The sequence below is a fragment of the Varanus komodoensis genome, unplaced genomic scaffold (assembly GCF_004798865.1).
Source record: "Varanus komodoensis strain SLA01 unplaced genomic scaffold, ASM479886v1 scaffold31, whole genome shotgun sequence".
NCBI classification, from domain to species: Eukaryota; Metazoa; Chordata; class Lepidosauria; order Squamata; family Varanidae; genus Varanus; species Varanus komodoensis.
The window spans coordinates 7,714,787-7,739,078 of record NW_025335780.1 but is presented as its reverse complement, the minus strand read 5'-3'; the positions used below and the strand labels follow the sequence as shown (position 1 = coordinate 7,739,078).

Below are 24,292 nucleotides of genomic sequence, written 5' to 3'. Positions count from 1 at the left end.
GAAGGGAAGGGAAGGGAAGGGAAGGGAAGGGAAGGGAAGGGAAGGGAAGGGAAGGGAAGGGAAGAAGTCGCCCTGGCCAGATGAATAAGTGAATATTGTTAACAATTAAAATGACGTTTAAATAAAAAGGTCTTCACCTGGCGCTGAAAAACAAATAACGACGGCACCAGGCGGACCTCTCTGGGGAGCACATTCCATAGATTGGGTGCCACCACAGAAAAAGCCCTCCTCTGAGTACCTACCCTCCTAATTTCTTTCATGGAGGGTTCCCGGATAAGGGCCTCTCCCGCAGATCTCAAGGGGCGGTCGGGCATATATGGACGTAAGCGCTCCTTCAGGTAGCCAGGACCCAAGCCGTTAAGGGCTTTATAGGTCATCACCAACACCTTGAATTGGGCCCGGACTTCAATGGGAAGCCAGTGAAGCTGTCGGAGGACTGGAGTCATGTGAACATAATGCCCCGTCCCCATCAGCAACCTGGCAGCTCTATTTTGAACCAACTGAAGTATCCGGACCGTCTTCAAGGGAAGCCCCACGTAAAGCGTGTTACAGAAGTCAAGGCGGGAAGTCACCAGCGCATGTGTCACTGTTGCCAGGCAGTCGTACTCCAGGTAGGGGCGCAGCTGATTAATCAGCCGAAACTGAAGGAAAGCGCTCCTCGCCACCGCTGTCACCTGAGCTTCCAATGAAAGCTCCGGGTTGAGGAGTACTCCTAAGCTGCGGACCTTGTCCCTAAGAGGGAGTGCAACCCCATTCAGGGCCAGGTCAAATACACCCTCTCCGAAGCCCGATCCGCCAATCAACAGGACCTCCGTCTTGTCTGGATTGAGCTTCAGTTTATTGGCTTTCATCCAACCCATAACCTTGGCCAAGCACCAGTTCAGCACAGCCACTGCCTCACCTGGATTAGTAGAAAATGAGAGGTAGAGCTGGGTATCATCAGCGTATTGATGATTCCGCAGCCCACACCTCCTGATGACCTCTCCCAGCGGTTTCATATAGATGTTAAACAGCAAAGGGGACAAAATGGAGCCCTGTGGTACTCCATGGCATAGCTGCCATGGCGCCGAGCCATAGTCCCCCAGCACTACCTTCTGGAATCGGCCGTTGAGATAGGAGCGGAACCACTGCAAAGCAGTGCCTCCGAGTCCCAATCCCGCTAGCCTATCCAGAAGGATACTATGGTCGATGGTATCGAAAGCCGCTGAGAGGTCCAGAAGAACCAACAGGGATGCACTCCCCCTGTCCTTCTCCCTGCACAGGTCATCGTACAGGCGACCAAGGCAGATTCAGTACTGTACCCGGGTCTGAAGCCGGACTGAAATGGGTCCAGATAATCAGTTTCATCCAAGAGTGCTTGGAGTTGTCCCACCACCACCTGCTCTAAGACCTCACCCAGAAACGGGATGTTGGCCACTGGTCTATAGTTAGTGGCTATCTCTGGATCCAGTGACGCTTTCTTCAGGACCGGACGGACTACCGCCTCCTTTAAAGGGGCAGGCACCCGACCCTCCCTCAGAGAAGCGTTAACCACTTCCAAGATCCAGGTCCCAATCCCGTGCTTGGAATTATTTAATAACCAAGACGGGCAAGGGTCCAATAGGCAAGTGGTGGGACGTACTCGTCCAAGCACCTTGTCCACATCATCAGGCCGCAATAACTGAAATTCATCCAATAATTCTGGACCAAACGGCCGCATTGGCATCTCCCCAGAAACCTCTGATTCATTAGTGGAGTCCAGCTCGTGACGAATCTGAGCGATTTTCTCCCTGAAATGCCTGGCAAAATCGTCACAGCGGGCCTTTGAGGGTGGAACCGGATCTTCCTTGGGACCTGGGCGAACCAGGCCTTGCACCACTCGAAAAAGCTCCGCCGGACGGCATTGTGAGGAGGCAATGGAATCGGAAAAAAACTTCTTTTTCGCCGCCTTCACCGCCACAGCATAGGCCTGATAGTGGGCTTTCAAGTGTGTTCGCTCAGATTCATCCCGTGATTTCCTCCACCTATGCTCTAGCTGTCTCCCAATCTGCTTCATTGCTCACAATTCAGGTGTATACCAAGGGGAAGAGCGGGCTCTGCCCGGTGGGAGAGGACGCTTAGGAGCGATCGTGTCTACAGCCCTGGTCATCTCCCCATTCCACAGTTCGACCAGAGCCTCGACAGGAGCACCCGTCTGGTCAGCCGGAAGCTCCCCCAGGGCCTTCAGGAATCCTTCCGGATCCATCCGGCTCCGGGGACGGACCCACACAATCGGATCCGCACCCTTACAGAGGGAGAGGTTGCTCTCGAGCACAAACCTCACCAGGAAGTGATCTGACCATGACTGGGGAGTCAAACATAAATTTCTCACCCTCAGGTCACCCTCTTCCTGCCCCGTCGAGAAAACCAGGTCCAGCGTGTGACCATGTTCATGGGTCGGGCCAGAGACATGTTGAGACAGCCCCATGGCCGACATGGAGGCGATGAAGTCCTGAGCCGCCCCGGTTAGACCAGACTCAGCATGGAGATTGAAGTCCCCCAGGACCAACATCCTGGGGGTCCTCAACACCAGGTCCGAGACCGTCTCCATCAGCTCAGGTAGGGAGACTGTTGGGCAGAAGGGTGCATGGTACACCAACAGAATCCAATACAGCCTCTGCCACTGTATTGTGCCCAAGCTGTAAGGCTCCTTCTTTGGACTACGTGGTCCTGAGGATGACAGTCTGGTATTCAAACAGCCTTTGACTCTGGTTAACAATAAAAAATAAAACTTTATTTGTACAAGAAGCATAATGGTTTTAAGATGTTCTGTAACTTATTTCCTGAGTGAACAAAACAGTAGATTAATAAACTCCTGACTGAGGTGTGGCATTCTTCTCCTTCACAAACACTCCTCACTTTCAAATCTTCCTTTCTTTTCTGAATGTGCCATCTTTATTTCCCTCAGTTCAATCCTCCCCTTCTGCACTCAGGTTTCTGTTGGCCTATCTCTCACAGCCTTATTATACTGGTCAATATAAGAGTTTGACTGTATCTTGGCTCAGGACAAATGACAACATCCCCAAATTTCTGTGCAATTGTCTTAACGCAGCATTTCCCAACCTGTTCCAGGAAACCTGTGGTTCCTCTAGTAGAACACCTCCTAGAATACTCTGTGCTTTGTGGGGGTTCCATGTTGGATCAACAGTGGACAAGTCAATGGTTGGGTTCACACGGCATCGGAAACAATGCTGCACTGTTTCCACCGTGCAGCGATTTCTGCCTGAACTTCCTGGTCAGAACATCAGTTACGCTAGCTGGGCAGCAGGGCTTCCAGGTTCCCTGCTCCATCCTACCCAGGCATCCCAGCCACCCCTGTGGGTGAAACCCCCATCCGGTCAGTCTCCTTGCCCATAGACTGCAGCAGCTTCCTCTGAATTGGGTCACTGTGTTCCTTCCTTCCCCGCTCCAGAATATGCTGCATGTCTGCAGCGCTTCCCAGTTGCTCCAGCCCCAACAGAGATTAAAGTAAATAGAGAAAGAATTAAAAAAATACAGTTTTGCTGATATTCCCCTCTTCTTCCTACATGTATTTGATTGCTGGGCTGCCTCATTTCCTAAAAGAAAGGTGGGGGGATATTGCTTGGCCAATGGGAATAAAGTGAGTGATGCCACCAGTGTTGCTAAGGTCCTGAAGGTAGTAGAGATCAAAGGCTGGAATGGCCACCTCCAGAGCCACTCTTGCCAGGTGCCTCTATGATGTTTCCATACCAACGATGGTAAAAGGGTGATCATTGGTCTGGACTACCAGAGTAGCCAGGGTAAAGAGGGGAAATTACGAACAAACCATTGATTCTCTCTGTGGTTGCAGGAAACAAACCCAGCCAAAGTGTTACATGAAGCCAGCAGAGACATGGCACCCTGACTTCTCTCAGTAGTCTCAGAATCCTGCACAAGACGACTTAGGACGCCGGGAGCTCCAGCCATTTTAAGCCCATGTGCAGCTTTAGCATTCTGAAAAAGGGCCCTGAGCACCACCACAGATTGACAGAGGTGTCAGTTGGGGCACTTGCACCCGTCCGGAGTTACCACTAACCTGGGCAAGTGTCCACTCTAGCTTCTCTCTCTCCTGCCTCTTTCTCAGCCATTTCTCTTTTGTTGTCTCTCTCCGGGATTCCTCTTTCTTCTTCTTCCACCAAGGCACTGTGCCCCCTCCCCATTTCTCAGCAGGGCAGATTCCCCCTCCCCTTGTAGAAGTGAATGCGGAATTGCCCCATGCACAAGGGGGAAGTATCCTGGCAGGCTCAAACCTCAGCCTTGCTGTGGCAGCCGGATTGGAAGCCGTGGCCTAATATGCAAAACACACTTTTAGTAAAGGTCAACAAGGCATCTTTATAGATCCTGCACTCATTTAAACCTGGCAATCTAAGCTTCTAGCTTCTTGATTCCTACACTGTATGTTTGAGAAGGAATTTCATTCATAGATTCTAAGCCACATGACCAGGTACTGTAATTTCATTCATTTTTGAAACAGAGAGGTAAGATTAATAAATGTGTGTGTAGAACAGTAGTAGATTTAGCAAGGGAAAGCTTTTAAACATGAAATCATATCCAAGTTTTGTTACTCCTTCCTTCCTGCAGATTTTCTTCCCTCGACAGACAATTTAAAAAGGCAAGCCACTCATTTATGTGCAGTATCAGCAACTTTATTTACAAATACAAAGTAAGTCAACAGAAGGAAAAAAAATCTTCAGTCATATTAACTCGTTTAATGTGCAAGTTACATTTTCCAAACATGGAACAAAAATGAATCCCTCACAAATAATCTTCCCAGTTGGATTTAACTATTAAAGCGCAGTGAAACACTAAATCCCAAGGAAACAGGCTGAAGTTTACATTTTAGTATTTAGAAGAATAATATTAAGCACTGAAACTTAAAAACAGACAACCACCCTTGTGTGCCTTTAAATGCTATTTCTGTAATATTCTCAGAATATCCATAGCATATAAATCAGTAATAGAGATTGCAGTTACAAATCCACGTCATTTCAAAAATGCTCATTTAAGAGCATTAAAAAATAAAATAGCTTTTTCCTTTGAAATTGGAATTTAAAGCTATTTTCCTTATCAGCCTCCAGCATTCTGAAATTACCACCAATTACACTGCTTTTCTGCCTTATTTATGTAAGGATGAGATTGTACATTGAACTGAAGTTTTGTGTTTTTAATCCAGAAGAGTTTCTTATTGTGATTACCTTCTCATAAATAGCTCAAAATAAGTTTAGCATAGAATACCAGGAATTTCCTACATGATTTAAACAGGCAAATGTTTCTTTAAAAAACCACACACAATATATTTATAGATCTACAGCAGTGGTTTCCTCTTCTATCTGCAGCAGTGGTGTCGTATTTAGGCTTGTATCACATAATGGTTGGCTGTCCGGCTGCTGAAATGAGGAGAGAGAAAGATTAATAATTAGCAGTCGTTTTGGGTAAACCCTACAAATGCTTGTTGCATTCTGTTTGTGCTAATTGCCCCTGTGTTGGTTGGAAATATGAGTATCTTATTTTCTAGCCCTCGGGGAAGGTGCATCAACCTGACATTACAGTTTCTGTGATTTTCCAAGGACAGCAGAGGGGGCTCTTGTAACAGCAGTTGATTTCTAAGCACCCAACTGCCAAGCAAAGTATACAGACAAAGGCCTGGAACATGAGAGGGATGGTTGAAACCATAGCCGGTTAGTGGTTGCCTAGAACTGTTCTCGGCAATGGCCAGACCAGTGAGCTTTTCCTCCAATACACTACAGAGAAGTGTTCCCCATCTCAGCTCCAGAGCTGGGAACTTGCACATTATCTGTATTCACACTATTGGTGTCCCATCTACTTTCACTCTTAGAAGACTGGCACTGAAATACTGGAGACATTTTTTTTACACCTAGAAAAGGAAGTCAAAGGGGGAAGAGTATGGTGAGAAAGCAGGCTGAAGTCCAAGGATTTGCCAGTGTGATTTTGCCTAAGACCACGTTGCCATGTGATTCAACAGGATACTCCACAGCATTACAAGTACCTCTTGTGTGCTAACAATGACCATATCCTCCCAGTCAGGTTTCAGATGAGCATTATATATATAATATATAATATATAATATATAACAAGGCATGCAATCCATGTCCTGTATAATAAAACACATGATCTGTGATGCCTTCCTAAGGACAGAGATGTGTTCTTTTCACTGAGTTGCCAGCCAGAAGCCACGTCAAAGAACAAGGCGTCCTTTTGCTTAAGAACGGTTGAGAAGTCACAGATGACAGTATCTTCAGTCTGCAAAGCCACATTCTCTGAATGAAACCTAGCCTATGTAGCTCGAGAATGCCAACTATTTCAAGGTTTGTTTTAGAATTCCAGTGATTTCTAAAATTAACAACAGCAAGTGTAATATATTCCAAAAAGGTGCTGGTTCAGAGTGAACCTTGTAGTGTTGGGGCAATTCAGACAGCACAGAAAAGAAACACGACTTCTGGTATGTTTCATCATTGCCCAAAAGCAGCTGAACAAGCCGTTAAATTTAAACACCCAAATTAAAGAGTAAATCACGATGGTACATTTCATGTATCACTGAGTGGCAAAGGGTATATAATTTTCACTACTGTACAGAATAAATGAAGAATTAAGCTACAAAGAACTCTGTGGATAGTCTCACATTATTGCTAAGTGCTTATCAGGCATAGGATAGAAAATATATAAGCAAGCTCCCACTATTTCAGGGGGAGGGAACTTATCGCCCTCCAGTTGTTGTTGGATGGCAAGCCCCATCAGCCACAGGCAGCACAACTAGGAGAAGGGTGATAACAGTTGGAGTAATGCCCAGTTTTCAGTGTCTGTAAAAACAAGCATGTTCATTCTAGCAATGAGCAATGAATGCTAGCAATGAGGATGGTTCTGCCGATTTGTACAGATGATTCCTAAAGCAGTGGTCCATGTAAGCTCACGTAAGCTCTTGCTTCCCAAGATCGGCAGCAGTTCTCCATCATGCGAGGAAGAGCTCTCTCCCAACCGCGTCACCGCCCTCTGAGATGCATGAGCAATACATGGACGCATGCAAAGCGTGCCTCGTTGCTCAACGCCACAGTTACTGCTGAACGAGATGCACTGTGGCGCAGAGCGGGTGCGAAGTGGCACTCCCGAAATTCTGCCAGTAGCACTTTCTGTGTGGAATGCAGATCTGGATCCAAACCAAAGTTCGCTACTGGGCACATTCTCTTTTTCCTGTGAGCTGTGTTGCTCGTATCCTACTTTTGAGAATTGCTCCACGCTGCATTTTCAGAACATTGGAAGCAATCCCATCAACCCAAAGAAGAAACTCTTCTTTCCAGCAAGTCTCAGCGCTTGATAACTGAACGGTCACAGCTCAGTCCAAATATTGTCCCCCTTCATTCATGTAACCTTGATAATTTTAAGAGCATCAAGACGCTAACATGGAGGAAGAGGACCCACCCTCGATACTTACTTTTAAGTCGGAGATAGCAGTCATTGCAAAAGAGTTCGTTGTTTCGGATGCGAACCTCTGTTCCTGCTTGTGAGCCCCCAAGCTCGCGCTCACAAGCAACGCACTGCGGAAAAAAACTTCAGCAGTTAGTAAGTCTACCCAGCGAGGATCAGAAGGTGACATCTGAAATAATTGCCCCAATTCAGCAGAAATCATAGAAAGTTAATTGCACAATCAAGAAAAGAGGAACAATCCGGGATTGGATAATCAAATCTCGCGTTCTGAAACAGAATTTATGGCACAAATGTCAGAAGTAGTGATTTTGGCACCAAGCAGTTTCGAAGGGTCATATGCTATGCAAGTTTCTTACGTCAGTATCTTTCAACTCTATTATTCTTCCCTGAACTTGCTTTAGGTCTGAAATGTGATCAGACTTCATACTTATATCAGTGTTACAGTGTTAGATAGTAATTGCTGGAGGGAGTTTGCAATTCAAGTGCTCAAGGAACCCATTTTTCAAACAGGCAGTGATGCTTTCCTGCCCTGCATTTTTGTTAAGAATCATAAAGCAAGACTTGGTGTCTCCACTGGGAGCAAGTTCTAAGTCGGACTGATTTCTGAACAGGCATGCACAGGATTGCCCTGTTAAGGAATTTCTTAATGTCTTCTTTCCTAAAACCTGCTTTCAGTGGTCATGAGAGAACACCAGATTAGAATGCAGCCTATGTTACTATTATGAAATTGTGGAATTGCTCTTTGTTTTCAAAAATAGATTTTTAATAACTGTATCGTATCCCAGAGCTTCTAACAAGCCTTCTGGTTGCTTAGAATACAGATAATCAATATAATTTTCAATTATAGGAGTAGCATAATAATGACATCATGGCAGTCATCCAGTTTTCAAATCAAGTCTGAATAAAATTCACACCATTCCAGTGCTTCACGGAAATATAGTATATTCTCCATCATTTACTGCAGGCTATAAATAAGTAGGCCTATTGCACTTTGCCAGAGAGAGTTTCTGAGGGTTGCAGCTGCAAAGGCCCTGTTTATATACCAGCCTTGTACTGATGTTCAGCCTGATCTGTTCCTATGTGGGGAGGGGCAAGAGAGAAGTGGGTGGGGGACAATATTATTTCTCCCTTACATTAGCTACCTGTATTGTAAGATTAAGAAGGCAGGTGGTCAAGTGAAAAATGTGGATTCGGATCTGAGCAAAACTGCATATATTCTATCCAGACATCACTCCCAACCTTCGGGGCCTTTTCCATGGTGCTCCCCCAATTTGCTTTTTTAAAAAAATAACATTTTAATAACTAATTGCCATAGACCTTTGTTTGTATGTTTTATTTATTTAGAAAATTTCTATGCCGCCTCATTCGCCGAAGCCTCGGGGCGGCTCACAAAGATATCAATTAAAATATAATACAATAAAATATAAAACAAGCTAACAATATAAAATAAAATAAGTCGCCCTGGCCGAAGAATAAAATAAATAAATAGTATTAACAGTTAAAATGACATTTGAATAAAAAGGTCTTCGCCTGGTGCCGAAAAACAAATAACGACGGCGCCAGGCGGACCTCTCTGGGGAGCGCATTCCATAGATTTTTCCATATAGTTTTACTGTATCTTATTGTTGCTTTTAATGTGTAATGTGTTACAGTTTTTGTTATGTTTTATTGTGTGTTTAGCTCATGTTGTGAGCTGCCCAGAGGTGCTGTGGCACAACTGGGTGGCATACACGTTTTAAATAAAATAAACTAATTAATACATAAATTTCTGGAACAGCCTCCTTGCTGTGGCCCACCTGGCTCCAAATCTGTCATCCTCTCTGTGCCAGGTTAAGACAGCCCTTTTTATGGAGGCCTGTAAAGAGCTCCCCAGTCTTCCATGGTCCTGATGGGTATAATCAAGTGGATTTTTCCTTTCTTCTTGATCAGGTCTATTTACTGTATTTTACTGTATTTTAAATTTATTTTAATGTCATTTTAACTGATTTTTTAAAAAAGTTTGAAATGCAGTTTTGTGTATTGTATTTCGTTGTTTTTATATCCTGTTGTGAACTGCCCAGAGAGCTTTGTCTATGGGCAGTAAATAAATATAATGAATGAAAGAATGAACGAATGGTGCTGGTGGTGCTGGTGGTGTCATCCAATCAAGCACTGATCGTGTCAAACGCTCACTATGAGACGAAGCAGAACCGTCGCGTCCATTTAAGCATGCAGCACCACGGTTCCTTAGCAAAGCCCGTAACGAAATGCGGAGTTGCCACGCCAGCAGCAAAGCGTTGTGCCTGCACAGCCACGGCGTTTTGCCCACCTCTCACCTTAAAACAATGTAAATGATAGCAAAGACCAAGAGATTCGATGATCATGGCTGCTCCTTTGCCCAGAACGTTTTTACAGTATGAACAGATGCGCTTTCCACTGACCGACCTAGATACAGAACGAGAACGTGGCTAAGACGTGGATTTTTAGGACACAAGAAAATGGCGATTAAAATGCACTGTGATCGGACAAGGATGGCAGAATTAATGCTAGAAGTCTAGAAGTTACTCTTCTACATGGAAAGTTACCAATGAGAGAAAAAGTTACAATTTCTTGGGCCGAATTAAATGCTTACAGCGAGCTCGTGTGCAATGTAATGCTAACACGATGGTCCAATCATTGTTAAATTCAGAAAATAGCAACATATGTTTAGGCTGTGATCCCATTCCTTATCTGTGGGAAATGCTGATGAATGCAGTGTTGTCCAAACTCCAACATCTGTATGCTTTTAGGCAGCATAACACTAGGCTGGGATACACAGCTGGAATCCCTTTCAAGTTGTGCCATATGAAACTTCTGCGAACCCTTCAGTCCAGTCTAGACACCACCTGGCTGGAAAGAGGGAGCTTCTGCTGGGCCCACATGCTTTCTTCCTGCCGATCCCCCGACTCTTAGTTCACCACGGTTTACCATGTTGTCTGCCCAGTTGTAACCATAGTTTGCTCTCTAAACAGGAGAGACTTAAACTAGGATTCAGAAGGAGCAGGAGAGAGATCAGTGATCATTATTAGTATCGAACCAGCTTGATCTTAAATACATATTTCCACATGAGGTGTTTAAAGCACTATCTACTTTTAGCTTTGCTGCAGGAATGAGATAAAAGCTTAGCACTAAGAGCTGTTTCTTTCCTGCTTTTTCACTATAGAAATAGCAGAATATCACAGTTGAAAGGAGGAGGAAAATATGCTTTCTTGCTCTTTCAGAAATAATACTTCAGAAATATGCTCTTCAAAAAATGCTCTAAAAACCAGAAGAAAAACTGGAAGTTTATGAACCTATAAACAACTATAAATGAGGAATCACAAGCGCAAAGTAGCTAATAATGTAGAAAAGCTCTTCCATACAACAGTTGGGTAACATGTTTCACAACCTTGGGCATCCTTGTCTACAGTTAAACATGCACTGTAAAACTGCTTTCTGCCCTACAGTTAATAGAAAAATAATGGATAAAGAAGCATGGCAAGATCCCTGCTATAATTGCATTTATTTTTATTGCAGATTTGGGATTATACATATACATCTTCCTGGATACAAGTAGCGACTCAGCCCTATTAATATCAATTAATGCTAGTATTAACTAAAAGACAAAAGGCTCGACGTGGGTCTGAAAACCATTTGATGCTTTTCATTGGCAGGTCTGTGTCAAATAAAAGAAAGTTGCATAGGTAAATCTATTGCTGATAAAATCCTGGAAAGAATTTGCAGAGGGTGTGCATTGTTCAGGCTCTGAGCCACTCTGGGTTGCAGCCAACCTTGCGTGAGAGGACAAGTCTGCTCAATGGAACTTCCTGCTCCTCACAGCCCCTCACAGACACCTCCCAGTCTGCTACGGGGAAGCACCCCAGTCCCCTGGTGAAGATGACTGGGGCTGCAGGCGAGAGAAGCTTTTCATTGGAGAGGCTCCGCTTGCATATGGCTTGATTTCACCCTTGTTTTAAAAATATGCGCCTTGAGATAGACCTTCGATCGCTTTCTTATGAGAATGAAGTGCAAGGAGGCACAGTGAAGGCATATTATTTTCTGCCTTCTATTTACTGTGTAGTTCAATGGACAGGACACATTCTGCAGCACTATGAGGAAATCCGGACCGGATCTCCAGAGTGTTCAGCTTATGAGCATGTCTGTTCCATGGAAATAAAACAAGGAAAATGACAAAAAGTGACTCGGTGGACAAGTGTCTTACCTGCTGCGTTGCTGGTTTCCTGATTGGGAAGCAGAAGTTGGTGACTGAGCACCGGGGACAGGAGACGGTGCAGAAGGAGGAATACGAGGCAAGGATGCTGTTTTCCTTGAAGGAGCTTGCAGGCTAGAAGAGGGACTGCGCATGTAGGCACGATTTGAGGTGGACACCACAGGAGGTACATGGGGAGTCATGTCTTGAGAATATGATAGAGAGGTCGAGGATGCAGACAGATTCGCCCAAGACTGTGGTCTCCAGGAATTGGTTCGTGGAGAATCAAGGTTATCTAAGCTCTCACCTCTGGAAGGAAAAGGAAGACAGGTTGCCATAATAGATAAAAGTGTCACACCTCGGAAGTGGTTTGGTGCTTGAGTGTCCTAAACAGGAAGTGCTTTAAGGACCTCAAAAAAGCCCCACTTCAGAAAAAGCAAGCATTTAGGGACTAACTGATTTCAGTGGGAGTCAAGTTTCTGTCGGCCAAGGCCATTGGGTTGCACGCTTCCTCCAGAAGTAAGATCTGAACAGGTAGTTCTTGTGGGGTTCATTCAGGCTCACCCTACCTGTTAACCCATAACTGAAGGACTGGGGCAGGGGAAGGAGCAGGTGATTCCTAGATTTGCTACAAATAAGAGTGAAGAAATGGAAGAAGTGTAAGTGGTGGCCAGGAAGAGTAACCCCTCTCTCCAACACGACACGAGTGATCCCAAACTCCTTCTGGGTCTGTCTCTCTCTCTCTCCCTGCCTGCCCACTGCAGTCCCTCTGTTATGAGGGGAAAACTGTCTCTGAGGTTTACAAAACAAGTGTGAGCCCATCCTAAGAAAACAGCAAACCCAACTGTAAAATGCTCAAAACTGGGCAATCATTTCCCCCCAGATTAATGCAAATTCTGCAGCTGGTTTCATAAATGGGTGTTCCGGAGTGGCGTGGGCATCCTCCAAAGTGGCAGGCAACATACAGGGAATGCCTCCCAGCATTACCTCCTCATTTTACTGCCAGGTAGACTGATGGCCTCTTTATGCACGCTGGAGCTGCGCTGCCTGATCCAGCTGTTGTCGGTATTCAGGGACGCCTTCTTTCTCATTTCCTGCAGCAGCTGCAGTCTCTCCAGCTCAGCTGCGGACACACCATGTTCCTTCTGAGGCCTTCTTGGTGAGTCAACGGGATTCCAGGCTTGATCAGAATATCTGCTCTTTACTCCTAGTTTAAACAAGATTTGCACAAAGCAGACTTTCATTAGACGAAAAAAGCAAACGGCACGGTGTTTTACCATGCATATTACTGTATCTGCATCTTGGTTTTACTCTTGATTCACCAGAGTGTGATGACAGAAAGGTGATGCATACAGTCTATTTTTGCCAAGGCAAATATCTCCTCTGTGGAAAAAAATGTTGACGATAAATTAGTTGCAGAGACAATAATCTAATCTGCCAGGGAAATGAAGGCACCTGATGTCCGTAAAGCACACAACGCCTACCTTACTGGCCCACATCGGAACTGCAATTTACCCACGCATGCAAACCAAGCCCAACTACGAGACCTCAGGCCTGCAATAATCCAGTATGATGAAGTGACTCATGACAAAATAATGTCAGACTATTTCTAAAACATGAAGTCAGTCTTCCTCTCCTCCTCTCATTATATAACTCACCATTTCTATTGATGTGATGATCATCGAGATCTGTAGTTGATCGGGATTTATTTCTAGAAATAATTGGAGATGTCATATATTACATGGATGACGTTTACAGTAGGACATCAGTGCAATACACTTCCAGAATAATAAAAATATTTGGGTTCCATAGGTTCTGGTAAATATCACTGGGGACACATAGATTCTCTGGATGGAATTTGACATGCAGTGGATAGATGCTTTTTAGAGAAAGGGGGAACAGCATTCTCTTCCCGTGAGAATGGAGGAGATGATACCATATTTCCACAGGCAAATACTTAAGTTGATCCAGCTCAATGGCATTTTATTTCAGAGTCAAGAAAAACGATTATGAATTGCTTCATGTGAGCAAAACTCTCATGAAGCAGTGTTGGTAGGTCATAAATGACAACATCCTGAACTAGTTCATTGAGACTTTGGCTTGGAGAGTTGTCATCCCAGATGATGGGCATGTGTTGCCATGTCCAGATTCACGACATGAGAAGGATCAACAACGAGATAACTGGCCACTAGTAAAAACTTTCTCTTCTTCTGCATCAGACATATTCATAAGGATTCTGAACAGTAGTTGCAATAATTAAAAATGGAACAGCAAAATGGATTTTCCAAGCATGTTAACTGAATTACGCAAAGCTCATTCTGTCCCTCTTGCTATCTTTGCTCATTTATATACCCACACTCTTGCCGGCCTTGTTGTCTTTTGGAATGCATCAACATGTGGGTGAACAGCCTATGGGAAAATTCAATGTGATCCATATATAATAACAGAAGCAGCATCTGAAGCTAAAAATAAGCTATGAAATTATCTGATGTCCCAACTAAGTCATTATCAATTAGTTTTCCCCTTGGTTGAAAGATCAATGGATAAATAGGATGCAGACAGAGCTATAAATTTGAGCGTTTGACTTTGCTGTATTAAATCATGTCTGAAGGATTTCCAAATTACTGTTAAAGACTTCTGGAAATACATTCGCTTCTGTATTCTAAAATATTTGGGGTTTTTCCACATGTGAGGCCAACAGTGTCTTAAATTTGTGGCAGGCTCTCATTTTGCAGATCTCTGATCTAAGGAATTGCAGCTGAAATGACACTTCCCAAGTCATTCTTAAACAAATAAACCACACAGTAAAACTGAAGTGCAGTCACAGGAGAACACACAGAAGAGCCGCTCTATGATTAAGGGACTGCCAAAAAGAAAAAAGAAAAAAAAATGCTAACAAAAAGCACAGATCCAAGTTCTGGAACTTTAACAGAAGTCAGGTTTTAATCCTCCACGTTTAGCTAAGCTCTGCTATGCAGAGACATCTTAAGTGGCCAAGGCAGTGCTGAAGGCATATGTAATAAGGAGAGTGCATGAAAGAATTTGCTCTTACTTTCAAATCCTAACCTAACATAGTTGGTAAAAAAGCAGCGTTATTTATTTACCTGTCAGCGCTGAAGTAGCTGGGCCCCCCAGAGCTTCTTGTTGCCTCATAATACCTAAAGTAAATAAACATAATAATGAATCGCTTATGCAAGAACAGACTGATTTGGCTGATACCACGGGAAGACACAATAGTTCCCCACATTTGAACAAGAAATTCTTGCAGCCCCAGATCTGCATCCCAGAAAGAGGAAACCCCAGGAGAAGGGGATGACAGATCAGGGAGTCAGACCTGTTCTCAGTTGCATAATTTGGAGTCACACCACTAACAGAGATACCTGGTGGCAAATGTCTTAACATTGGTGCCTTACAAATACACTGGTTGTTGTGAGGCCAAAAGCCCATGCCCGCACTCAGTGGGACACACGCGTAGGTCCTCGTTGGACGGAAATCCTTTATGAGGATACATAACATGACTGACCGCCACCTATTATGTCCTACAAGATAAAGTAAAACTGTGATGTTTGTGGGGGAAATATCACTGTGTAAAGTCATTTCAGACAGCAAAAGGACCCCACAGTTCACCTTCTGTTGGGGCGTCCACCTAAGCAGGGAAGCTTAATTGAATGCATTAAAAGGAAATGCTTTTTCATTGCCAAGGAACTGCTTTTTAGAACTACTTACAATTTAGAAAAAAATAGAAAAGTTCCTTCTCGTAATTTCAGCACAAGTTATACGTGATTTTTAGAAACATAGAAATGTTTTAATAAAATAATAAATAATAAAAATAAAATTTTTACAGCGTAGGCAGATTGGGTACTCCCTTGTCCTATATACCCTGGTATTCCTCATAAGCAGGCATTGTACACAATAGGAACTACATATATACTAAGACATAGACAAAGACTTAGGAATTCTAGTATCTGTTTGTCTCTATCCTCATAAGCCAGGGTGGTTATCCTTCCATAATAGGCTTGTGCTGCCTTGTTAACAACAAAATCCCTAATTAGTAACTGACAACCAGCTGGTTTAGGAACGCATACCAAAGGCAAGTTTCTGACTCAGGCTTTGATGGCAAATTTTATTTCACTAACTGCAGCAGCTTGTGGGTCAGCCTCGCTTGGAAGCACAGGGCAATAACGTGGCTGCGGCTGTGAAGGAAGAGCTTGACAAAAGCCTTCTGCAAATCATTTACTCCGCAAAGCATCCTAGGGAGGAGATGATCTGAGGTGCTCTGAATGAGCCGGTGGAGCCATGCGCCCTCGCGCTGCCTGTGCTCATGCTACTAAACGCTTCAGTGCACGAGTGCCTCATGGAAGGAATCTGCGGCAGATTTAAATTACAGCTCGGCTGCAGGACCACAGTCAAAATGGATTTATTTATTTTATTTGTTTTTATTTATTTACAGTGTTTTTACCCTGTCCTTAATGTTTCAGGATGGCTTGCAACCATCATTTTGCTCTGTGCTCCCAAAAGGGCTCTGTTAGGAACTGAGTGCTGCTGGACGTGAGTGGTTCCATGTAGAGAAACGATGCACACCTACGGTCAAGTCTGTGACACCACTGGGGCCATGCTCCAGATTTCAGAATAAGCTCGCCCCTCAGCCACCTTGCCCGAGTACCCTTACTAGGTTGGAGCCTGATCTAGTGCAGGCCCATGTTATTTTGCTAAATCTCTCATCAGAATGATTGGGGGTGTATATAAGCATGCAGTATAGCATTCAGCTGCGGCTGAATGTTAGAAATGCTGTGTCGCTGGTCTGATAAACTCATGTCTGACAGGGACAATGTCCAGTGACAGAGTGATGCAAATAAAGAAAAATGTAATAAAATATTTATTTATCACGTTTCTGTCCCACTTTCTTCTTTTTTTAAAGGACTCAAAGTGGCTTACATCCTTCTCCTCCTGCTGTTCTCAATTTTATCCCCGTTTTCTGAAAGTCTGTGACCGGCCCAAAGTCACCCAGCTGGCTCCATGGCTGAGCGGGGACTAGAACCCAGATCCTCTGAGTCCCAGTCCCACACTCCCAGCCATGCTGGCTCTCACTGAATGGAACTGACCATATTATCTATTACTCTTTGTGTATGCAATACACACGTCAGTATCTACATAATACCGATAGATATAACATATTTTGTCCATACATATTGAGTATGCTATTTGGGTGCACCAGTGCTTTTTTTTGCCATAGAACACACCAGAACAGAGTTCCAGCACCTTTTTTCGACAGATTTGCCAAGTTTTAAAAGTAACTTTTGAAAATTTGATGTTTGGTCCATGTGGATTCGAATCACCCTGTCGAGTGTAGCAGGTTCGCAGCAAAATAATTAAAACAGTGCATGCGGGCTGCTTGCGTGTCGAATCCGATGCGTGCGTACTTCGTCCGTGCTGGCTGTGATGGCGCTGCTTGGCATGTGGCACTGCTCGGCTTGTGATTGGTTGTGTGGTTGCACACTGAGTGCTGACTGCGGGCGGCGACCGTTATGTTTCGTTACACAATTGATGTGTGTGGGTGTGTGTACAGTGATTGACTACATGAGAAAGGTAAATAATTTCATGAGTTCCGGCACCTTTTTTCTGACAAAAAAAGCACTGGGGTGCACCAACAACAACCTGCAAATGCACAGGGTTGGCCAAATATGTGGCGTGTGACGCGTACCTCTGATACTGGAACTTTGGCGCTGCCACTTCCCTGACCTGTTCCACATGCGACTTCGGTTCTGCCTCCGCATAGCATTCTACATCCTGAGAAAAAGACTTCCTCAAGGGGCTTGGCTCTGGGAACTTCCTTTCCTGCTCGGGTTTCACGTCTGCCAATTCTTGCGATGGCTGTACCTCCCGATGATATTCCTGCTCATCCTCCTTCTGGGCCTGCTCTCTTTCCTCCACCCACTGAGCACCGGTGTTGGAATAGTCAGTCTTGTCACTTCCGTTTTTCAGCCAGGGAGATGCCGGTGGCTCTTGTGCCGTAACGAGAGTGGGACTTGTCTTCAGTACAATTTGCTCCTGGAAAAGAGTGCGAGACTTACAGGAGTGAAATAGACGCAGGATATGTGTCGTTCCAGGAAATGCATTGACCTGTCCGAGGTGTAAATGGGGATCACCCATCGGAAAGAGACTTCCAGGTGGTAACCCACCAAGATGGAGAGTCAGTAGATTAGATGTGGGAGTTAAGGAAGCAGGCTGTTCTGGGTGCTGTTCTACCCTGAAGGAGGCATCTGCTGTACAGAGTGACTCTGCTTCATTGCAGGAGTCCAAGAAGCCAAATGCTGCCGTGCTTGCTTCAGTTCTGGCTGGTTTGGGCACTCTTGGGAGGGTTTCCCTGGCCACAGTAATCCAGGTCCCGTTAACACAGGTCCTCAGACTACTGCAATGGGACTGGCCTTGGATAGTCCCAAGACTGCAGCCGTGCAAAATATATCCATGAGAGCACTGACTGCTCTAGCAGCTCTAAAGCATGTAAGGCTGGTTCGTAAAGAGCACTAATTTGTCACCTAGCCCGACTTGAAATGCCTGTTTTGATGTATACAGCTCTAAATGGCTCAAGGCCTGGCTTGCTAAAAGAATGTCACCCTATGTATCATTCATTTACACAGAAGGGTCCTTTTCATCAGCAAATGAATTCAAGACTTCTAGAACTCATCGCAGGGCCTTCTCAGTGGTGGCCCCCTCGTTTGGAGTGTCCTCTCCCTGGAGATCAGATTGATGCCAACACTGGCTAGTTTTTAGTGCTAGATGAAAACTGTCATTTTTCCCCTCTAGACTTTATGATGAACATTTGGCCCTATACCTCCTCATATATCAGAGGGGAATAGTTAAAGCACAATATATGACACTGACAAATGTGTGCATTTTATTGGATATTTTATCTTACAGGTAGGTTCAGATTAATGCAGATAATAAACCCTGTGAAGTGGTTGCATTGGACCTATTCAAAGTTATAATTCAATGTAAAATATGGTAATTGGTTCCAGCTCAATGAAAATAGGAACTGAGAAAAATTAAGCGCAAGTTCTTCTATGCTCGTTAACAAAATTACAGGCAAGGATAAAAAGAATATACTTATAATTTAAAGGTCTTGCTAACAAAGGCACAGATGCTGGGAATGAGAAGCCTGGCTGCTTTGGGAGCTCATTCGCAAGGACTCTGGCTGGAATTCATCAGAATCACGTTCAGCACAACGGGACGGAGCCTCAGCCATGCCCAGGCATGGAGGAGAGGGAAGCGGGGGCGCTTCTCTCAAGGCCAGACTCCCCAGGTGGGCAGGCAGTCTCTGGGAATGGCCAGGATCTACGGCTGGCGGGAGGGGACCCAGAGCACAGGAGTTTCTCAGGCACAGACCAGGCAGCTCTGAGCTTGACCCCATGATGTGATGTCAGCAGGGACGGGTCCAGGCATGCTCGTAAGGAGAGCTCCTGGAGGTAAATGCTGGACCGGGTTCAACAAACCACTCTGTGTATGCTTAGAGAGTCATTCTGAGTGATCGTGCTTTTGGGCCAATCAAGAACGTTTCGCAAGGAGTATGGCTTTTGAATACTCGGAGAGGAACCCCAGCTTGTGACACAGAGTAGTTAGAAAGAGCATCGCTGAACCAGACACTTTATGCAGTGTAATATACTGCTGAGCAGTTTTTGCATGGCCAAGCAAACTGTTAAGTATAAATCAATATAGTTAAAATACAGTTGCTTTAATGGCAAACTTCTTGTCCCTGCGATGAACCATCAAAAGGATAAACACTGCCCATTGTCTGCTTTATTTCACTGCCACTTCTGCAGTTATGATTCACAGGCTTCTCTGTAGCTGCACACACATGACATGGCGGTAATAAATTCTTTCCCTGTCTATATTTTCTTAGGCCTATGAAAAGGATGGTAAATAAACCACAGAGTTCAGAAACTTGCAGAGCAACACTGAAAACCCTAGTGGAAACCCAGTAACCTCAACTACGCATGTGCTAGACTTGCATTAACTGAATTTTGGTTCGCATTAACTGAAACCTTGGACCACTGTATAATTCGCACTAAATCAAATACTGCATTATTCGAAGTTGCATTAATTGCAACCTACCTGTAGGATTACCCTGTAGGAAGCAATGTTTTGGATAAAGAAAAAAAATACCTGTGATATTTCAGGCAACTCAATACGAAAAGATTAGATTCATTTCATGGTAGACTGTTTTGCCATAGAAAGCCTGTTAGAATCACAGAATTTAAGGGGACCTTGGAAAGTATTCTCCCTTTACTTCCAGCCTCATGTGGGAAAATCCAGGGCTAGAAGCTTCCAGTTTCTGCTTGAAGACCTCCAGTGAGGGGTTGCCCATGACTTCGATGCAACACTTCTAAAAGGCTCACGCAGAACCACTGCATAAGCGGAGTCAACATGAATACAGGTGAAGTTATCTATATAAAAGAATGGTCTTTCTTCCATCTACCATGGTGCCTTCATACAAATTAGCAATGGCTCTCTAAGGTCTCACCTGGTCTTTCTGTCCAAGTGTGCCACTGCAACAGCTGGTAGCAGCGAATAATTACACAAGGATCAAGTTCAACCCAGCATTTCAGAGTACAGAATATATTCCATGCTAACCAGTTCTTCTTGGATGGATCAGTCATTATATTTATTTACAAGTCATTTTAAGATGCTCGTAAATATTACAAGAAACTGGTTTTTTTTAATTGTTAAACTGTGTGCCTGAGAAAGTTTTTGAAACATGAACGCTTGTCATCAAGTGAATGTTATTTGGTACAGTGGTACCTTGGCTCATGAACGCCTCACTTCACGACCAAATTGGGTCGTGAACAGAAATTTCAGACAAATTTTGCCTCGGGTTGCGCACTCTGCATTGGGCGATGATCGCGATTGCGCCCATCTTCCCTGCACAGGTGCGACTGTGGTCGTGCTGGAGGGGGGGCGGCTGCGATCGCACCCATTTTCCCTGCATAGATGCCCGTCTATGACTGCAATCGCGGTCACAGTTGTGCAAGGAACATGGGTGCAATCGCGGTCATGCTGCGGGGGGAGATGGCCATGAACTGTGTTGTTCTTTGTCACTTTGCTTCAAATTTTTGTGATTAAAAAAATAGTTACAGAACAGATTAACCATATTTACATTGAACCTTATGGGGAAATTTGACTTGGGTCACAACCAATTTGGGTTGCGACCAGAGCCGTGGAACGGATTAAGTTCCTGAGCCACTGTATTTTGCTTAAACGTTCCTGTTTTAATTTTTTCCAAACAAAGCAGTGCAGCTGCCTGAATTTTCTGTTAGTTTTCCAAAACGGCCTGTGCAAGGATAAAAGTAGGCTAGATGGTTCATGCTAAGAGAGGTCAAACCACAGGGCACCCACCTCATGCAAGTATTTGGAGCTCTCCTTTTCCGCCTCTTGCTGAGCCTTCAGCCATTCCTCCCTCAGCTTTTCTTGCTCACGCCTGTATTTCTCCTAATTTGAAAAGAAATGCGAGCATGTTTATTTGCGGGCTAAACATTTGTTTTGTTATAAGAGGACTCTGAACTGCAGATGAACTAAGGATGATGATAGTAGTCATAAGGACAATATAGTGTACAACTTCAGATAAACTCATGGCAGGAGCACCACGGCACATGATATCCTTGGAGTTCTGTGAAAACGCAAATGATCCTGCCTCATCTTGGAAGCTAAGCAGTGTCTGGTCTGGTCTGTATTTGAATGGGAGACTTGAGTCCTCCACTGAACAGGGGGTTGGATGCAAGGGCTTTCTAGCCCCCTTCCAACTGTGCGATTCGATTCGATTCAGTTTGATTCACCCAGCCTTTTCAACACACGGGACCAAACTTGTGGTTTCATTCCTAAGTGATACCTCATTCATTTTCCTTAAAATGCTTATCTTAGTCCTAAATTTAAGAAAACTTTTGTGGCATCTCCATCAGTGGTGAGTGACAGCATCCGGCACATTTTCAGGGGCACCTTTTTTTTGTAAGTTGTACCACAATATTTCTGGTACAAAGGCTAAGGAACTGATTAATACAAACATTTTAATAATAAATAAATAAATCTATTTCTTACTACATCTGTAAGAAAGTAAGTTTATCTAGGTCCTTTCCATTTCCATTTTTATGTCTCCCCTCTGCCCAAAACAACAACACCAAGCTACATTAGTGCTTCTAGTAACATGAAGGAACAGCTGGCTTTAAGCCACTGATAAAGGTCCCAAAATAAGCTGTCGACAGATTACCAACACTGAAGCAGAATTTGGTTTTGTGTCACGTGTCTGATTTCTGAAGGATTTCTCCAATGTGTTTCATACACAAATTCTGTCACCAATAAATCTACTGACCATTTTCAGATCAACACCACGCAGAATACCGGAGGAAGTATTACAATGCAATATGCTTTGCCTGGGGACAGTTTTACTTTAATCAGATAATCAGACTTATTAAGGAAAACCTAAAGCACTAAATCGTATGCCTGAGAATAAACTCATGCTTGAGGATGAAATATGCTGCACACAACAGGAGTGTTGCTGAACACAACAAGTGCCTTTCACCACATTAAGTAACTGCACTTGCCGGCTTGGCCAGCCATTCTAGAACCAAGCCCAGCTGCAATGGGCGCCACCCCAAGCAGCCCTACCTGAAGCAAGCGTTCCTGTTCTGCCTGCCATTTCTCTTGCCTTTTCCTTTCTTCTTCTTGGTCCCAGGCCCACCGACTGGGAGAGCTGATGGGTGGAACCGGGAACTGTAACACAGCAATGAAAGACCAGCTTCAGCGGAGATGTTTCTTCCAAACCCTCACACAGATAAGTAGCAATACTAATCACAGCCTTCAATTGGAATTTATAGTTTAGTAGGAACCAAGGATTCCCACTCCTTCATTTGGCCCTTCGAATGTGGAGCGCAGAGGAGCTGGCTTGGAAGCTGCAGCTAACAAAAATGGTAGTCATCTAAACAGAAAGCTGCAGAGGGCAATGGAAGGAGCCTGGGGGCTGTCCGTACACCGCTTAAGCAATCAGCCCTGGCCACCAACCTGCTGGATCCTCCAACATGCCCTTTAGTCCTCTCTGAGGTTCATTTCAGGCCTTGCAGATTCAGCCAGCATGATCTTCCATGGGTGAAAGGAAGGGAGGGTCCAAATTTGGAATCCCAGTGCCATGGCCAGAGAACTTGGGACTCCAAATAAGCCTACCCTGCCCCCCACCCCGCAAAACATCAGTGAGTCATAGGAACCACAGCAGGTGGGAAAAAGGCTTAGGTTTCCTTTTTGCCCTTCCCATGACAATGCCTACTCCAAGTCTGTACACAGCAGAAGCAAAATGGATTTGGTACTCCTGCATTTTCCAAACATCTAACCTACTTTGACATTAAAGGAAATGACAGATTAACAATGGACTGTTCTTCCATTGCACAGGCACACAAGAACAAGATTAGCTTTGGTAGTTTAAAAAAAAAGAAGCTTAAATAAATACATAAATAACCCTCCATATTTCTGAGGCTCAAAGATCAAGAATATGTTTATCACATTTCACAAATTTTGCAAGTAGTCATTTCAAGCTTCATAGAGAGAAGCTAATAGGGAGCAGAACTGCTCTATTATATATGATAACTGTATTATTTACATGTTATTTTCATTTGTGGCCATCTTGTTATTACTTCTGCTCTTGTATTATTGACTAGCAAATGAACCCAGCTCTGCACAGGTTGGGATTGCTGATCGTTTAAGGCAGCCAAGCTTTCACACAAACTTAGACACCTGTCAGAACTGGACCTTTAGTGTCTACCCCACCTGAGAGCAGCAAGGGCCAGCCTAGCCCCTGCCTTACAAAGGACACTGGCAAATGGCTCTATCCACCCCATTCTTCTCAGGGGTCTTGCCCCAGCTACTGGGAAGGGACTGATGTGCAATTTTGACTCTCAGCCTACTGATTTCCCCTGGCTTAAAACTGTGGGGTCTGCAAAGCTATGTACTGGTTAGGAAAGTCATGGCTGTGGTCTTTAACTATATGGATGCCTTTAAATTAAAAGTAATGTATGCATTAAAAAAAGCTAAATAACTCCATTTGGTACACCCCAAGAGTCCTACGGATACACAAGCCAAGTTTCAGGCGTTAGGTTTCAAAGTCGCGGTGCTGTAAGAGACAGAAATCCTCTTTTCTTAGGCAACTTTACATGAAGTACTACAGCATTATTACTTACATCAGGCATTGCAGGTTCTGAACCTCCTGGAAGATTTAAGCCGGTCAGCACAAAAAAAAAAAAGAATGAAAAAGAGAGAAAGGAAGCTGTTACTCTGACCTGGAGGATGCTATTTAAGCTGCAACTAGAAATTTGTGCTGGGTCTCATTCCCTTTATCAGTTCAAAGAGTCACCAAATGCCTTCCTATGAACAAAAAGCCTAAGAGAACTACATGAAACAGAAGCAATAATACAGGTTTGTTTGCATTGTGGATGTTGCATTGCTGGTCGCTTGGATATCTGCTCTATGTTGAAAGCAGGGAGACAGTAGAGTATTTCCCAGGGAAATGTGTTGGTCCCCACACCAAGAGAAGACTCAGAGCGGCCTGCACGTTTTCCAGACTGTACGGATTTTATCAGGGAGTTCTTATTTCTG

At 44.3% G+C, this 24,292-nt stretch overlaps 1 protein-coding gene across 16 annotated transcripts in view; it reads right to left on the bottom strand.

Annotated features, from left to right (window-relative positions):
• Positions 1-4,648: 4,648 nt before the first annotated feature.
• Positions 4,649-24,292, bottom strand: part of LMO7 (LIM domain 7) — a 136,469-nt gene continuing 116,825 nt past the window's right edge. For 12 of the 16 annotated variants that reach the window (XM_044437733.1, XM_044437738.1, XM_044437736.1 and 9 more), the window contains 9 exons: positions 23,878-23,903; positions 22,319-22,423; positions 21,056-21,148; positions 17,367-17,713; positions 14,770-14,823; positions 13,324-13,376; positions 12,653-12,872; positions 11,678-11,974; positions 8,936-9,882 (listed from right to left, as the gene is read on the bottom strand). In XM_044437733.1, coding sequence (XP_044293668.1) covers positions 9,630-9,882; positions 11,678-11,974; positions 12,653-12,872; positions 13,324-13,376; positions 14,770-14,823; positions 17,367-17,713; positions 21,056-21,148; positions 22,319-22,423; positions 23,878-23,903 — 1,448 coding nt within the window. In that variant the 3' untranslated portion in view covers positions 8,936-9,629. Of the gene's footprint in view, positions 5,406-7,465; positions 7,569-8,935; positions 9,883-11,677; positions 11,975-12,652; positions 12,873-13,323; positions 13,377-14,769; positions 14,824-17,366; positions 17,714-21,055; positions 21,149-22,318; positions 22,424-23,877; positions 23,904-24,292 lie in introns of those variants that run through there. The other 4 variants (XM_044437734.1, XM_044437748.1, XM_044437749.1 and 1 more) reach the window with 2 other exon arrangements.